The sequence below is a fragment of the Emys orbicularis genome, chromosome 11, assembly GCF_028017835.1.
Source record: "Emys orbicularis isolate rEmyOrb1 chromosome 11, rEmyOrb1.hap1, whole genome shotgun sequence".
In the NCBI taxonomy this organism is placed as follows: Eukaryota; Metazoa; Chordata; order Testudines; family Emydidae; genus Emys; species Emys orbicularis.
In genome coordinates this window covers 11242653-11261079 of record NC_088693.1, presented here as the reverse complement: position 1 = coordinate 11261079, position 18427 = coordinate 11242653, and the positions used below count along the sequence as shown (strand labels likewise).

The 18427-nt window shown below is 41.4% G+C and overlaps 1 protein-coding gene across 3 annotated transcripts in view; it reads left to right on the top strand.

Annotated features, from left to right (window-relative positions):
- MYLK (myosin light chain kinase) overlaps positions 1-14841 on the top strand; it is a 217402-nt gene extending 202561 nt beyond the window's left edge. For all 3 annotated transcript variants that reach the window (XM_065413162.1, XM_065413161.1, XM_065413160.1), the window contains 5 exons: positions 8882-9034; positions 10219-10342; positions 11624-11753; positions 12791-12922; positions 14603-14841. In XM_065413162.1, the coding sequence (XP_065269234.1) occupies positions 8882-9034; positions 10219-10342; positions 11624-11753; positions 12791-12922; positions 14603-14841 (778 nt within the window). The remainder of the gene's footprint in view (positions 1-8881; positions 9035-10218; positions 10343-11623; positions 11754-12790; positions 12923-14602) is intronic.
- The last annotated feature ends 3586 nt before the right edge of the window (positions 14842-18427 follow it).

The following is an 18427-nucleotide window of genomic DNA, read 5'->3' as shown; positions in this document are numbered from 1 at the left end:
TAATACAATTATTCCATTGTCTGATAGATCTTGCTGTTGGGACGTTTTTCTGGACATTCATCGCCTATATTTTCCTTAATTTCCTACTATTCTTGTTGCATATTCTGTAGTAATACCCCCTTACACAATTTCTCTCCTTCCTTGGTGAGGACCGCTGCCATGTAACACTGATTATACTTGATTATTTTTCCATGCTATTCATGTTCAGTCCTCCTTAATCATCCCAAATAAATCATTCACTCCAGTCACTACATAATTGTTTTTGTTCTTTACATTTCCTCCATTGTATCTATATCTTATTGTTTGTCTTCCTGTTTGATCTCACTTACTGTCCTGTTCTACTTCTTGTCCCATCATCTTTAGTTAATGTATTGACTTTGAAGTAACATGCCACAAAAACTATGGGTTGTGTGAATCATCTCCATTTATGTCTATTTTCAGGGTTTCTCTTTGCATTTATAATAACCTTTGTCTAATTGAAGCATAACCCTGATGAATTCTTTCCAGCTGTCTATATGCCATTTAGTCTTGCAGGCACTACAGAATTTTTGTTTATTTTTACTATTCTTGGTTCTTTTCTGATGAACCCTTTTGGACAGCTGTATTGCTAACATTCAGTAACATAAAACTCTTTTTAAATTCTATTATTATTTCAATACCAAAATTCAGGTTAAGAAGTCAGTTGTGTATACGCATTATTACAAGATGCAATATCACTTGTCTTTTTGGTGCCCAGACATCAGGATAAAGCAGGCACGGATTTACAGTTGCTGATTCACTTCTCCACTTACTTCCAGTAATTCAACTCACTTTTAGTCCCATTTGTGCTATATCCTTTTAAAGTACCTGATCTCTGTGAAATCATAACTTTCCACTGCGGTATAGATTGGTTTGGATTTCCAATACTTCATATGGAATTTTACCATGAACCGTTTTTTCAGGATCGTCCTGCAGTTGACAGAACACTGTACATGTGCTCACCTGACCTTCATAATCTCCTGAGACTAGCTCTCAGATTCCATCCTTTATCAATTCGTGATTGATCATTGCTTCCATTGCCTTCTTGTAGGGCACTTGGGTTGGTAGAAAGATCTTGCTCCATTGTTTTCTTTTTGAACTGGTATGGAATGATTCAGGGCATTGGTAACTGGATACATTTAGGTCACTGGTTTAAATCTGGCTCAGGTTCAACAGTAAAGACTTAAGGATAGCTAATTCTGAAGCTGAAAGTGCACTGCATGTTCTTTAGATGGAACCAGTAAAGAATCCTCAAGTGTTGTGATTCTGTTTTTCAAAATGAAAGAGAATTCTCACTTGCCTGACACTTGTGCCTTTAACCTGTTCTGAAGAAACCAACCCCAGGTCTCCATGGTCCATTCCATTTTTGGTATCTCTCCTGAGATTTCCAACACTGGAGCCAGTTAGTGCCAACTGTGATGGAGTTTTTGTAATGTAAGGTTATGTTCACTAGGAAATGGACTGAGAGCATCAACTGATTTCATATTGTAGCTACAAGAGCGAAATTACCGTCTGACCTCCTGTGATGTTATGATTAAGGCTATGTTTTAGCCACGGGTATTTTTAGTAAAAGTCGCGGACAGGTCATGGGCAGTAAAGAAAAATTCACGGCCTGTGACCTGTCCATGACTTTTATGATATATCCCTGACTAAAACTTGTGGGAGCTACCCGGGGGTGTCATGGGTGCTGGGGAAGGGTGGCGGCACGCGGCCCAGGACCCCCCATGGGTGATGAGGGGGGTGGGAGGGGTGCGCGGCCCAGGACCCCCGCTGGTGCTGGGGGGAGTTGGTGAGGCTGGTAGGCTCCCTACCTGGCTTCATGCCTTCCCCTGCCCCCACAGCAGCAGAGTTTGGGTGTGGGAGGGGACGGGGGTTGGGGCACAGGACGGGGTGAGGCAGGCTCTGGACGGCGCTTACCTACAGGGCTCCCTGGAAGTGGTGACATCCCCACTTGCTTAGCTCCTAGGCGGAGGCATGGCCAGGCAGCTCTGCGCGCTGCCTCCACCCAGAGCGCTGGCTTCACAGATCTCATTGGCCAAGAACCGCGGTGGTGCCTGCAGGCGGAGGCAGCACGCAGAGCTGCCTGGCCATGCCTCCGCCTAGGAGCTGAGCCAGGGGGATGTCGCCGCTTCCGGGGAGCCCCCCAGGTAAGCACCACCCAGTGCCCGCCTCACCCCATCCCGTGCCCCAACCCCATGTCCCCTCCCACACCTAAACTCTGCTGCTGCTGGGCGGGGGGATGCGGTGGCCCGAGACTCCCCCAGCAGCGGCTGGTGCAGGGGCTCCCTGAGATGCCCCTGAGCCAGGCACACTGGGCACAGCAGAAGTCACGGAGGTCACGGAAAGTCATGGAATCCGTGACTTCCATGACCTCTGTGACAAACTCGCAGCCTTAGTTATGATCATGTTCACCTAAGTGTATTTACTTCAAATTACCTGCTAGGGCTACTAGAACCAGTGTGTTTGATTCATTCTAACAGTTAGTCAGTTTTGCTCATTTGTTACTGACAATATGTTGAAAGGGTTGTAAAGTGGAACTCAGCATCCTTGAGGTCCAATCATGGGAGATGCTGAGCATGGCAGGCAATGCTCAGTGAGTGATTGTGTGAGGCATTGAGCATGCTCAATTTCCTTTGATTAGTCATGGTCTTACTGCAGGAATTACTGGATGAAATTCTATGGCATGTGTTGTGCAGGAGCTCAGGCTAGATGATCGAATGGTTCCTTCTGGTCTTAATGTCTATAAATATAGGCACTCAGGATCTTCCAAGAACAGGTACATAAATACTGAGCATTGTCAAGAGAGTAAAATATCTCAGTCCTTTCCTTAAAAATGGAAATTGCGAAAGACTTTTTAAACAAATTGTGCTTAGGATGCCAGAAAGATGCCTGGTTAAGTAGCTGGAAAAATGTTTTCAGTAAACAGCCTGATATTTGTCTAATAGTAAGATCATAGCTTAAACTCAAAATTAATTTTCCTGGGCGCACGCAGCTCATTTTTATCACTTAGCTTTCGCATTCCTAAAAGGAAATTGTTTCCATAATCCGTCAAACCAATTGCTAGGCATTTATTACTTTAAATGGCTATTAAGAAAGGAACAATTGAGTCCCCAGGTCAAGAAGTTCTGTGATAAAGACAAGAGCTTGTGGGTACTGCATCCATTAGCTGCCAATTTTTCTTTGTTTTCTGAATACATACAAAGATATGGCCTTCCTTACAAGTATTCCCAATGCAAATCAGCTGACTCGCACTTTAACTCGGGAGTAAAGGAACAGTTATTGTGGCCTTGTAAATTCTCAACATCATGGAAGGTCCAGAAGTAGGAAAGCTTGATTGAGTTTTAAACAACAGTATTTTGAAATAGTGTTTGGAAAGCACAGAATAGAGGAGAGCGTTTTGGTTGCTTAATGTACAATGGGCTGCTACATGTAATTTACTAAGTACAGTAAATGCATAATAAATCCATTCAAATGAATGCATTTTAGAGTTTACCAAACATTCCTATATGTCACCCACTCCATTTTTTTCTAAAAACTTACTCTTTTCTCTCCCAACTTCCATCAGTCTTACCCTGAGCCTCCAAGCACTCTGCAGGACAATATCGCTTCTCCCACCATTACCCTTAGTTAGGCCTGAGAAGTTGCTGCAGAACAATGAAGTTGCTATCTCTCCACAGGGCATTACCTCTACAGCTCTCCCAGCCCCTACTAGTATTGGAACTGATAAACCAGGCATGAAAAATCAAGTCTTTTGCATAGTAGCAAAAAGTTCTAATCTCACTGAAATGGGCCTGCCTGTGTCTGTCACTCCGTGAAATAATCTGTGTAATATTATTTGGAGATTGTACAAAGGTCATATTTGCAATCAAGTATTGATAGAGAGTGGGATTCCCCCTGCAATGACCACACAAGTATTTTTTTCAAGAAGAAATCGTTCAGGAACACTTAATTTGTGTGAAATTATTACCCCTGCATCAGTTGTATTGATCTGCTGAATAAGTGCTGGTTGGGAGCTAGTTTCACTTATGGTACAGTTATAGTCAGAAAAGAGACTGTGTAACAATGATAGTGTGGCGGCAGATTTGGAATCGCAGACTCAAGATGAGTTTTTTCTGCCTCTTACATGGCCTCTTAATAACAGTGACTTTGATGAGACTTAGGCACATGCTGAAATGCTTTGTTGAGCAGGAATGGATTTAAGCTCATCCTTGAGTACTTTGCTTAATCAGGGCCAGAGATTCTGCATCAAGAACTTATCTAATGATATTTGCTGATGAAGCATGAAGGCAGAATAGAATCTATTTCATTCTACCAGCGGCCATACTGGCTTTGTAGTGCTACAAGGAGTGAAAACTTGTCTTAGCTAGTAAACAGATATGTGTAAAAGACAGAACAGATATTTGAAGTAAGATGTCATTTTACATTGTCACTTTTTCACACATTAATCTTCCAGTTTTCATAGGTCTTATTACACATTCATATAGTATTGTACACACTTATAGTGTGTACAAGACTTATAGTATTGTACACACTTGTAAAGATGCCCTTCAGTGTAGTATCTGAGTGTACCTTACATGGTGTAAATTAAGAGAATAAAACATTTCTCAAATAAGGAGCAAATACATCTACTCATCTTGATTTACTACTTCCCCTCTGGGGCTCATGCCTCCACCTCACATATAGACATTTAGAAAACTAGCTAGGTACTGTATGAGATACTAGACTTTGTTACAGGCAACTTCCAGGGGCAGTAAAATATTTAGTGGTACCTTTGTGTGAGGGAATGGGGCTACAAAGAGTGGATATTTTCCAGTTTACTTATGACAGCACAACCCTTGGGAGCAGTCTTTGTACCAAATTTTGGATGGAGTTGTTAGTGACAAAGGGGAGTAGCACAACTCTTTTGTGGGGGCTGTTAATAATTCTGTATAATATAATAAGTCTAGTATCTTTAGAATGTATGGACAGAAGCAATTCTTGAAGGATAGTGGGTCTTTCAGCACAGTTTTGCTGGGCCTGATTGTTCATTCTTCAAGTGCTTTCTGTAAACAATATATTTAGAGATGACTTCACATGTTTCAATCCAGAGTGTTTTTAAAACCCAGTGAGTTCCACCTAATTTTGTTTTGTTCAGGAGCAGTGATATTGTTGGAGTCTGTCTGACTGCATAAAAAGGAGGTTGAAATGGTCAGGGTTCAGAAAGAGCCAACAAAGGTGGCTGTTTCATCCATAGATGTGGAGCATTGCGGCTCTGAGTCAACAAAGCACTTGAGCGCATGTTTAATTTTAAGAACAAAAGTAGTCCCATTGACTTCAATGGGACTGCTCACATGCTTAAAGTTATTCATGTACTTAGGTGCTTTCTGGGATCTGAGCCTGAGAGCACCTTACAGAATTGAGTCTGTATAGTACTCTGGTTCTCTCTAGGTCAAAATTTTAGGTGGGGTACATCAGATGTTGAAGATGAAAGGCACATTATTATATCCTTAGTCCAACCCCCTGCCAATCCAGGACTGTCCCATACAGTACTGCATTATAGAGTTTTGGTACTTGTGACCCTTCTTTCCTTCACATCTGCTCATTAATTAAGGGGACTTGTCAAAGTGCCCTTCAGTCCTATGCTGCAGCTGCTGGGCTGCTGAGTGAAGGGCAAGGACATCCTTGAAGGCTTCCTTTTATAATGTGCGATGACCAGTCCGGGATGCCTTTTATGGTGGAAGAAGGAAGTTCTGTCCTGTTGAATGATCCGCTCTGAATAGCACACAGAACTGGGGTGGAGATCATGAAATCCAAATACAATAAATGTTTCTTGTGTTACCTAATGTGGATCAGTGCCCCAATTCACTCCTATTCTTTTACTGCCTCATTTTTCTAATATGCAGCAGTGGCATGCTCGAGTCACTGTGAGTAGCTTGATACACAGTGGCCTTCACATTTTGTAAATGAATTGTTCATTGTTTACTCGACCATATACAAAACACAAATCGACCATAACCTTTGTTTTAAACTATAGGTATATAAAAGGCATTGTGAGGGCTTGATCCCAGGCCATTTGCCCTAAAGCTCAATATAGTGTTTTAAGATTCTTCCCCTTCCTAGTGCCTCTCCCTCAAATTAATATAGTTTTTGTAAAGACAGTTATCTTAAAGACATTGAGTCCAAGCATATTGAAAAATAATAGCCTGGACAGAGTTGCCCTCTAGTGGTAATTGTTTTAAACAGCAGTTAGTTAGCAACTATTTAAACTAAATGGAAGGCAACCTGTCTTGAAATAACATTCTTAAGTATGACAAGGAGGGTGAGATAATATCTTTATTTGGACCAGCTTATGTTGGTGAGAGAGACAAGCTTTTGAAAACTCAGCTCTCTCACCAACAGAAGTTGGTCCAGTAAAAGATAATACTTCACCCACCTGGTCTCTCTAATATCCTGGGACTGACACGGCTACATTCACACTGCCTACATTCTTAAGAGTGTTTTTAATTGAATTGTGTGCTTTTAAAAAAAAAAGGGGGGGGGATTTCCATACCATGATAAATCAGAGCTAATGAAGGGCAACAAAGCAAATGTCATGGGAGTCTGGGCAACTTTGATACATTAGTGGGACAGAACCTTCATCCCTTGTTCACTAGCTTGAATCTAACCCTTGCTGGTAGTAACCAAAAGTTACTATTCTCTGACAGCGGCATAGGAGTCTCTAGGGTTCATGCCCACTTCCTGACACTTGAAGGGACACCAAAGCATTCAGTGGATTATGACAACAGTATTTATATCCTCTTAAGCAATAATGACAGCCTTGTCTGCTTTCACTTTTTGTGAATGTCAGTCATGAGGGTAAGCACTAAGACACCATGGTAATGATGATATATGTTTACTTGATTCCCAGAATGAAGAGACTCCATTGGGCACAGTTACAGGCAATGTACTGACCTATAATGATGTACCCTGTCTTTCAATGGACTATTCTAGACCAGAAGTTCCCAAACTTTTTTTGCTGCACCTCCCTTCGTAGATTCATGTCCCATATGTGCCCCTTTGGCACAAGGGTACCCAGATGGTGCACAGTTTGGACCTCAGAGGAAAGGAGAAAATCCCCACATGAGCAGCCGGGGCGGGAGGAGGCTCACACACATCCCATTTGAATCCCAGCTACCTGGAGTGGCAACTTGTGTTCATTGGTTCCGCCCCCTCCATGCATGTGTGTGCGCACACAGTTGTGCGAGGCCTTTACTGTGGGGCCAGGCCTATGCACGCTGTCCCTGCCATGTTGATTCCCAGTGCAGTCATGGGGGAAGTGAGAGTGATAGAAAGGGAGGGAGTTCTCGCGAGGCTGTGCAGTTCCCATGAGAGCTGGCCAGCAGTAGGATGGTGGCTCAGTGCTGAGCATACTGGGATGGGGGCAGGGGGAGAGAGCAGGGATTCTGGGACTAACCTCCTCCCACCCACCCTACCCTAGGGCACAAGGGGACAGGGTTGAGCTCCCCAGGGAATTGGACCAGCATACACTGGATACCTTGAAGCAGCAAGAAAAAAATAACTAATCAGGTCCTTGCATCTCCCAGATAACCATGTCTGCCCCACAATTTAAAAACCAACATTCTAGATAGTTCCTTGCTTCCCCCAGTGGTTGGATTAACACAGCTGCCCCTTTAGTTTACCATGTACAAAACAGAGGTTTTGGAAAAATGTTTTAATCCTAGTGCTTCCTCTTATTAGCGATGAGCCAAAACTAGGATTTGAACAATCCCGAACTCTGGAAAAGACTGGATCCTGATCCAGATCTGATCTCTGTGGCTTATTTCTGAAAAGGGCCGAACTGAATGTTCCTGAACTTTGGAAGAGGTCAGATCAGTATCAGAACTTTGCAGCTTGGGCCCATTTCTGTTCTTGATGTTGCTATATGTTTATAGAAATGGATTATTATAGGCCGCCTTTGACCTTTCCACAGCTGATTTCTAGATGCAATAATATTGAGTTATCACCACTTACATAGCTTACATTAGGTTATAGTGTCTGTCACCTAAAGTGCTGCTCTACTCTGAAAAGGTATTCTGTAAAAATGGCATGATGAGGTGGAGGTCCCATGTTTGTGTGTGTCTCTCCCTCAGTGACAACAGATCAAATTTGCTCAGTACAAAGATATTTCTTCTAACTGCCAGCCCTGCAAACTTAACCTCACATATGAGAAACTAGCTATGTTATTTCCTTCTCATGCATCATCATCAGTAATAACAGACCTGAAAGCCAAATTATGTCTGCAGATACATTTGTGCAACTCCATTGCCTAGAGTGAGGTTGCACCATTATAACTGGCCTGTAATCAATTTTTAGAAAAGAACTTTGTTAATGCATGAGAAGGGACAGGATCCAGCTCTCGCTTCTAGCTATGTTGGCCTTGCCTGAGCATGAGGAGTAAAAAGCACTAAAATCTTATTTCTGTCACTAAAGTTAGCAAATATGACTTTGAATATACACAAGAAGCAGATCTGCTGAGGTACAGTATCATCTTTGCATAGTCATTATCTGAGGAGAACTGAACTTTCTATGTAGCAAATTATTATGGTACCAAACTCTCTCTCCACTTCATCTTTACCTAACTGCTGTTGTCTCCCCCCCAAAATGGGGGAGGTATAAGAAAGAGGAGAATCTTTCTCTTTTAGCTTTGGGGATTTAAATTCTAGTCCTCTTCCCATTTATTTTGCCTGTATATCAACTTTCATTTATATTATTTTAAGTTGACATGCGACTTCTACTGATACAGATTTTCAGAGAGCAAAGAGCTGTCACAAGGATGTTAACTGTTATCTGTGCTCATTTAAAGACTGACACTGTTTTGTGGGTTGTTGTTTTTTTTTATCCCCAGGGTCAGTGGACTTTCTCCTTTCATGGGAGACAATGACAATGAAACTTTAGCCAATGTTACCTCAGCAACCTGGGACTTTGATGATGAAGCTTTTGATGAAATCTCTGATGATGCCAAGGACTTTATCAGCAATCTGCTAAAGAAGGATATGAAGTAAAGCTGTTGAACTTGACATATTTTGCACTTTCATATTTAATTGAACTTGTACACCTTGTGCTCCCACGCTCTAAATATCCTTTTTTACAAACACCTTGGGCAGCAATGAATAAGGAGCTCTGAATGCTCCAACACTCTGTGTCTTTGTGTTCATCACCTCAGCCATCATTCACTTGACGCTGCACAGACTGGAATGGAGCACTTTAAGTGTCTGCTCATTCTTTTCACTTCTTTCCCTCAGGGATGGACTCATTTGCCAAATGCATCCCATGGAGTTGTACTATGTGGTTTGAGTGATCATCATTAATATAGCGATGTAGCACATGGGAGCTAAAGATCCCAGCATGAAATGCTGCTTCTTGATCTGAGTGGATTGCAATAGGATTTTGTTTTAATTTTCTCAGTTGTTTTTAAATGTGATGCCCTTGAGTGGATGGCTCTGACATGACAATACATTTCCTATGACTCTCATAAAGCTCAGTTTCACAAAAGCCATGGGCCACCACCCTTTTTATTAATAGTAGCAAACATTTATATTATAGTAGTGCCCAAAGACTCCAGTCAAGATTAAGGCCCCATTGCTGTGAACATTGAACATACCTAGGGAAGAGACAGTTCCTGTCTTGGAGGGCTTACTATCTAAATGATACAAAACAAAGTGTTATATATTTATAAGTTATAAGCAAGTGACTACAGAGATGAACTGTCACAGCTTTGTTAGACATGTATTTGTTAAATTTTATTTCATGGGTGGGAGAGGTAAGATGAGGCATGGCAGGAATAGGAAAGTTAGTAAGAGAGTAAAAAGAGGAAGAAGAACAGTCGCTGTTCATCACCTGCTAAGCCATAATCAGCAAGCAGGGTTTTGTAGGCATTGTAGCAGAGATGATTATGCTGTGGCTAATGTATGGCTCTTTTTTGACAATATTTTATTAACATTTTTACAGTGTTTAGCCTTCCCCACAAAAAGCCTTCAAAATCTGTTAAACTGGTCATAGATAGCGAGTGTAACAGACAGCAAGTAACCACAGCTAGTAAGCAGCTGTCCCATTAAGGCTAGTTTAGTAAAGTATGTAGAGATCTACTGCTTAAAAAAGAAAAGGGGAAACAATAACATAAAAGCAAATCGGTTCTATCCTGTGTATTGGCAACACTGACTTAGTCTCTTTACATAAAAACAGGAGCCGCTTAGATTGTACTCAATGTCTTCAGCATCCTTGGCTGCAAAAAGACACCAAAAACATGGAAGCCAAAAAACTTTCCAAAGATAGGATGAAGAAATATATGGCCAGAAGAAAATGGCAGGTAATGAAGAGGGCAAGGAAGTGGGCTAGATGCCCTAACAGGTCTCTTCCATTCCTAGTTTCTGTAATTCTGAGACGTATCATTACAGAGGGCTTCTGCTGCTAATGAAAATCCAGTTGCAGCCAGTTCACAGCTGCAGTAGAGCAGCTGTGGTTTTTATTGCTAATTTAATGCATGGGCAGTAGCAGAGGGGTTGGTGCATAAATGTCACAAGTGCGATCACAAGGTTACTAAAAGGCTTTGATTCTAAGTAGGGATTTTCCCTGTCCCTGCGTATGAGGGTCCTTGGAGGAGGAAGCTTCTTATGCATGGAACCTTGCACCCCCCTCCACACTCACAGTAGGGCCAGGAATAATTGGGCCCCTAATGGAGCTGACCAGAAAGACACTTTTATTGTAGGGGGATTTGTTTTCCTAATCCAGAGAGTCCCATCTTCTCTGGGCACCGAGAGCTTTTACTGTTCTTCTAAGACATTCATGAATCCCCCATCAGATGGCTTCATTAATTTTCATTGAAACATTTTGTCCCCGTATCTTCTGTTTCCTTGATGCTGGAGCCACTGTAGGGGCTCCATCTGGGCTGTTCTCGTGGATGGAGTAGCAGATGCATAGTGGCCTGGATCAAATCTTTTGACCAGCTTACAAAATACTGAGCAATATATGTTCATCATATACCTTCTACACCATATACATCCCTATTTATAAATGTTGTCAGGTGCCTATACAAACCTTACAAAGGATATTACACTTAGTATCTATACTATAGAGTCTATCATATCAACATCTTTTAGCATTTGCATTAGCTAATATCCTGTCATTTCAGAGGCTTGCCAAGTTAAATTCTTCTAACATGCAGATGGCACTTGCTCATTCATTTCACACTAGCTGGTTACTCATTTTGGGTGAAGTTCAGCCCCATAGAGAGGGCCAGCACAAGGCCTACCTGCCATCTAAGCCCTATGTAAGCTTTAATTTGAGGCATTCTCTGGTTCATAGGCTTAGTGCTGACCCACTGCTAAGGGATGCATTTCATCCTCTGTTAAGAACAGTGATGAACCTTGTGTCTGAATCCTTTGTGGAAGTTTATATCTGCACCTGAACTTGGCAGCTCAGGCCTGTCTCTCTAATCTAGAACAATAGAATGACTTATTAAAGAGTCTGTCCATTGACTCCCATAGCCTTTGGATCAGGCCCTAAATCATTTGTCCACAGTCCTCCTGCTACAGAAAAGATGTGTACCCATTAGGTTAAACTGATGAGAAGCCTCTGTGTTATGTTTCAGAAAACAGGTCATGCTGTCCGAGCCATAGGGAGACTATCCTCCATGGCAATGATTTCTGGTCTGAGTGGAAGGAAGTCCTCTACAAGCTCACCTACCAGTCCTGTAAATACAGATAAAGTAGACCTGGATGGTAAGGAACTGCACTGAATTGTAAAAGGTAGTAACAATTTTATCTATACAATGTCCTCTGCCAAGTCTGAACAAAGAGTTTAATGATCGAAAACCTTTTAAATGGCATCTGTCATATAAAACCAAACAAAATCCTAAAGACTGTTGGAAACTAGCAAAGTTGCATCATTAAGAGAGTGTGAGTGTGTGTGTGTGTGTGTGTGTGTGTGTGTGTACATGCGCACATGCGCGTATGCATGCACTGATCAGGATTGGTCTATTGCTCAGAATGCTTCACTGCACATACTGGGAGGCAGAAAGTGCGTGCTGTAATGCCAAGTAATAAAGGCACATTTGTCAGCTCTACTTAAATCAGCTTTGGAGAGTGTTTTTTAGTGTGTGTGTGTGTGTGTGTGTGTCCCCTATATAATATTTTGCAAGGGGTGTATTTAGTTCTCATACAAATAACAGCACTAGCTGTGTCTAGGAGTGGAGCGCAGGCAGTATTCTATGTACCTCCATGCACAATGCTGCCAGGGCTTCTCAGACCAGGCCAAAATTTTCAAATACATGTGCCTAAAGCTAGGCACCCAAATCTGTATTTAGAGACCTTAATAAATGACCTCTTTTTCAGGAGTGCAGTATGCAGCAGCTGCCATGTAACTTACTGTGGATGGCAGGTGTGCAACCCCTCAGAAAATCAGGCCATTTGTTTGGGTGCTTACATATGAACTTTGGGCATCTAAGTCAGCCTAATTGCCAGGAAATGCCCAGCCTAATGGTCATAGACAAATACCAGGAAAGAATACGAAATTACGTTCTGTTGCACTTTGCTATGTGTACATAACTCGTTCTGTTTGATAGTCTGAATCTTTGGCTGGCTGTTAAAGACTAGCGCAAAAGGGTGACATAGTCTCGCTATTCCATTAGTTTTATAGCATTAAGCGTAATGGGGGGGGGGGGGGGGAGCCGCTTTCTGCAATTATTTGGTTATTTAAAAAATCCCAACCTCATTCCTAGGGAATTTCAAAATAACTAACCCTCCTTTACTTTCTCTAGATGATGCTGCCAGGGCTTTCCTTGAAGCAGTGGCAGAGGAAAAACCCCATGTAAAGCCATATTTTACTAAAACAATCCTGGACATAGAAGTTGTGGAAGGAAGTGCTGCTAGATTTGACTGCAAAATTGAAGGTACTTTAAATTAATGTCTGTGTCATCATTTTGCTTTCTCCCCTCCCCCGTCATTTCTCTGTATTGCTCCATCATGCTTTTTTGCTTTAGTTCCCTTCAGCTTTGCCATTATGTGCACACTTACAGCATGGAACATTTGCAATAATAGAATATATTTTGAGCCGCTTGGTGATCTCCCATGCTTGCCATGAAAAAGAAACCAGCTTCTACACAGCTCCCATGGGCAAGTCACTTAATCTTTCTCCACGGCTAAGATCCCTACCTCACAGAGGGATTGTAAGGGTAAATTAATTAATGTTGGTAAGTGCTCAGATACTGCAATGAAGGGGGCCATGGATGGATGGAATAGATTAATGTCCTGTGGTAGGGCTCCAAACTCACAATGGATTAGTATTGGGTTCCTGGCACTTACAGGGCTCCTTCTCTTTACTGATTTGTTTAAACAGGGAGCCATTATTGGGTCTTTATTCAGCACTTTGCTGATGCAGTAGGCAAGAGAATAGTCTGAGAGCCTGTGCTCTCCTGTTTACAATAAGGAGCTGCTCATGCAGTTCAGTTGTGTTGGAACTGTTTGCTTTCAGCAGTCTGACACTCACATTGGGATGGATAATCAGGTGGGTGTGATGGGGGCATTAGATGTGTAACATGAGAGGAGAGTTCTTCTCCATCTTCTTCTTCCCCACCAAAGTGCTGGTCTCTTTCTCAGAGATACAAGAGAAGAGATAGGAAAGAAGCAAATGAGGAGTTCCCTCTCCCCAGGAAAGGAGTAGAGAGCTCTCCTCAAGCTGGAGAGGGACGTGCCCTGCAGAACAGGGGGGTGAGAATAGTGTGGAAAGCGGGGTCGAAAGAGACTCATGAGGGCAGATATATGCTTCTGATTCCTTTCCTTCTGTCCCCTGTAGAGATTTGTACCAACATGACCACTTTTTCCAGGCCCCCACTTAGTCAATCTGATTAATCTCAGATTGGCCTGTGTTCTATTACTGGGGTGAGAACTTCAACCCTACTATGGTCCCTTTGTGTTGGATAAAAGAGCCTGAGCAGTGTAAAAGGTCTCCAAAAGGCCTGGATCTGATGTGGGGAGAATTCCACTGGCCATGGGTATTGCAATACTGCCTTTCAAAGACCCCCCTCAAAAGCCCTGGCATGGGGGCATGCTAGGCACGAGTTGGACATGCTGAGGACAGGTGGGGCCACAGCTCGTAGAACTACAGAGATTCTAAGCAGCTTTGCTGCCCGTAAAGCAGCATGAGAAGGCTGCCCTAATTTATAGGCACAGCACACAATCTCATACCCCTGGTATTTAAATCTCTGTGTTGGGGATTGTTAAGACTGCAAGCACTGTGAATGCTTCATGTCCTAATAGGGAGCCTCAAGTCTGTCATTAGGGACCTCTACTAGTTGATGACTGAGCTGCTGTGAAGAGCTTTCTTCTTTCATTAGAAAATAGTGACAAGTCAGATTAGTGAATACTTCCACTGTTAATTTCAAATTTTTGTTATTTGTAGGGAAGTGGCAGCAGACAACTCTTATTTTCATTAGAGTTCAGTAGGACTACTCGTGCGCTTAAATTTATGCATATGCATAAATCTATGTGGGATTGGGGCCTAAAACATTTACAAGTTAATACCATTTAGTGTCTTGGCTTATTGCAGCTGCTATTCTTTCCCACTGTCACAGGCTACCCTGACCCTGAGGTAATCTGGTACAAAGATGACCAATCTATTAAAGAGTCTCGTCACTTCCAGATAGATTATGATGAGGATGGGAACTGTTCTTTGACTATTTCTGAAGTTTGTGGGGACGATGATGCCAAATACACCTGCAAAGCTGTTAATAGCCTTGGGGAAGCAACTTGTACCGCAGAACTCCTTGTGGAAACAATGGGAAAAGAGGAGGAGGAGGAGGAGGAAGAATGAAACAAGACGCAAAGGAAAAGATATTTGAAAAGTCACATTATAAAGACTATATCTCTAAAGCTCAGAAAACCAAGTTATTAAAAACACCTAGTGTGATACTTACATCATTGGGGGGAAGGTGTTGTTTTTTCAGCATTATCAGTTGATACCTGTTTGTTTTATTTATGGGCATTAATTGGAAACAGCGGCACTTTAAGTTGCTATGGTGATTGGATTTAGTTTAAGTAAGTCGGTTGTTGCCCAGCCTATTTTTAATGTGAAAGTATCATACTTAATCTACAATTATAACCTGAATTTATAAATATCCTATTTATTGAGTTCATTCATTTGCACCGTCACTCTCATCAACCAATACTATAGCTGAGGTGGCTCTATGAGATCTACATTTATCTCTATGCCCAGAAATCTTTTATCAAACACACTCAAAGATTCTATTGGTCTTTAATACAATTGAACCCTCCCATAGTAAAGTCATTCTTCACATAAGTTAACTATAAGGGAAGGTTACACTATAACCAGCATTGCAATTTGCACGTTGTAATAAAATGAACCAATCTTAGTCTTTCCTCCTCTTTAAAATAGTTTCACTGTCTGACCTTTACACACACACACACTTATCTCTTCCAATTTGCTATTAGTGTATTACTAATTCCACTAATCCTAGACCTCCATGAGTTTGTATGAGCTGATATTTCTTTCCTCACCTTTAACCAAGTGATTCTAATTTATCTACTTGCTCTTGAGGTGTCTGTTACCCTGGTACAGGTACAGATGTCTGCTTTAGAAACAAACTGAAAATGTAAAGAACCAGAAACCGTGTGGTTGTGCTTGTCATTTTAATAAAGATTCATGGTTCATATAAGTGCTGCTGGGAACTATAGGTTATTGTACATCCATTAACTTTGATCTGTGTGTGGAAACCTAGTTTAGTTAAAAATTTACTTGTACTTTATCTGGCCATTACAAAACAGATCTCAACTGATGATTAGCTGGAAATTGCCACCGATTTTTGGAGTAGCCAAAAAAAAAAGTTTGGATTACAAGCTTCTTTATACCAAGCAATTACCAAAGAACCTTGCGTACCCTATGTACTTGACAGTCTAGTTTTCATCTTGAGCCTGTCAGGAAGGCTTTTGCCTTCAAATTTTTTTTGCAAAAAACAAAAACAAAAAAATCCAGAAAACGTGTCTCTTCTCAAAAGTGATTAATGCACTCAGACTGAGCAACTTTCCTTTACTCTCTCACTATTGGCACTTGTTAATTCTTTTTGTTCAAGGGTAATATCAGAGGCCATAAGATGATATGCATAATCCAATGAGAATACATTTCCAGTATCTGTACATCATTCCAAATGTGTTTTTTCCTTTATTCCACTTTTTGTGTGTAGAGTACAACAATTTTAAATTTCAAGGAGTACCTTTTAAAAAAAATTAATTTAGTTCCTCAAATTAAGGTATCGAGTGTACTTTTATGCAGATGTATATGATATCAACTTTAGGATGTTTGATATTACCTAGTTTTGTGTTTTATATTATTTGCTCTTCTACATGTCTTTAAAGTAACAAATCAAGCTCAACTAATGTGGATCACACAATGTTTTTTTAAATAACTGCTTAGCTCTTTGTTGCTAGGTTCAAATTGCCAGCACCAGCATGTCTTTTCTTTTTAAATGGGTAAAGAACTCTTGTTATACTAAACACAATATTGCCACTACTCCTTATAAGGAAAGATTTTTTAAAAATCTGATTTAGAGCATACAGAGTTTTCCTCACATGTTTTAAATGTGTTTAGGTAACAATGGGGTGTCTTTTGTACCTTAACAAAATATGCTAATGTTTCCCCATTTTGTTAAACCATCAGAATTGGGAGAAATGAGAACACTACAGCTGTAGTTACTCACAATTTCTAAATAAAAAATACCACAAAGCATGCTGTTTGTATAATCAATTGCAGACTCCAGTTTATTCACACAGGCTGAGGAAGGCAAACAGGATCTCTCCTGATTCTCTCCTATACTGAGATCTACTTAGCACAGGAATGGGGGGGGGGGGGGGGGAGAAAGAGTGGCAGGGGTTATGCCTCTGATTCTCCTGGTGCATCTGCTACCAGTTCAGGCCTATGGACATAAATTAGAGCTGCTCGGGGCTGCACTAATTTACACCACTGGCTATAATCACTATGGGACCATAAACTAGAGAATTTGCAGAGCATAGGCTGGAGGAAATTCTCAGTTGGCCAGTTAGGGCCAACTTCTAGCACTTTGTTACTTCAACAGCTCAAAATGGCTGGACCTGGAACAGGGAGAGAGAATCTGTCCCAAAGCTTAGACAAGTATATGTGTAGATTAGGGTGACCAGATAGCAAGTATGGAAAAATTGGGACATTTTCAGGGAGGGAAGGGGGTTGTTGCATATATAAGACAAAGCCCCTAATATTGGGACATCTGGTCACCCTAGTGTAGATATATAAAAATGTTCTGCTTCTGCAAGCTGTAAAGTCAAGCATATTTACCACTTGTGGTGCCTTTTCATGAAAGGATGTATACAACCCTCTAATGTACGATAATAGTCCCCATGCAGAACATGCCCAAGATAAAACTCAATGCATTTTGAGAAATATTCCAACTGTTTTTAATGAAATGCATGTCTCAAGCAATACTTTAACATTCAAGAAGCACTGGTGATTTGAAGAATCAGGGCCTAAACAGACTTATGCATGTGCTTAACTTTATTCATTGAAGTCGGAGACTACTCATTTACTTAAAGGTAAACATTTGCAGGATTGGAGTTTTAGATGAGGTTTCTGCTGATGCATCTACCTCCAACAGTACAGCTGATGCCTCATGTTCTCAAGACACTGTTCCTTGCACAGACTGGCTCACTTTACATCTGCTTCTATTTCCTTTGCCTCAAGTTCAACTCTCCTCACTTAAAGCATAAAAAAAGCCTGAAGGCTGGAATAGTGGCCACTGCCTTCTGCTACTCCCATGCAAAGACTCCACTGTATGGCCAACCCACCCCTGCTTGCCCAGAAAGAAGCTATCACCGGGCTTAAGTGGTACAGTTCTCCAGTCTTTAGTGAATTTCGCCTTCTGAAACCATAGGGACAAACAAGAAAGCATTTTGAAAGACATTTGCCTACACCAATGGTTTTCAACCTTTTTTCATTTGCAGATACCTAAAAAATTTGAAAGGGAGGTGCAGATCCCTTTGGAAATCTTAGACTTAGTCTGTGGACACCCTGGGATTGGTGGACCACAGTTGAAAATCACTGTTCTATGGCAACAACGTTTCACAGACCCCTTAGACATGGATCCACGGACCTCAGGTTGAAAACCACTGGCCTAAACCATTAATGACCCAACAGAACCTTATTCCTAGACCTCACTGAAATTTCTTTACATATTTAGTTAAAGAATCCATGCTATAAATATTCTTGCCTTAAAAACTGTTTTCTTTTAAGTTGTCTTTAAGGTCCTTGAACCAAATTGACTTTAGATACATGCACGTAGGGCACTGAATTCAGTGGGAGTTGTATTTGTTTATGTGAAAGCAAAATTTGGACTTTGCTCATGCTGTATCTATGA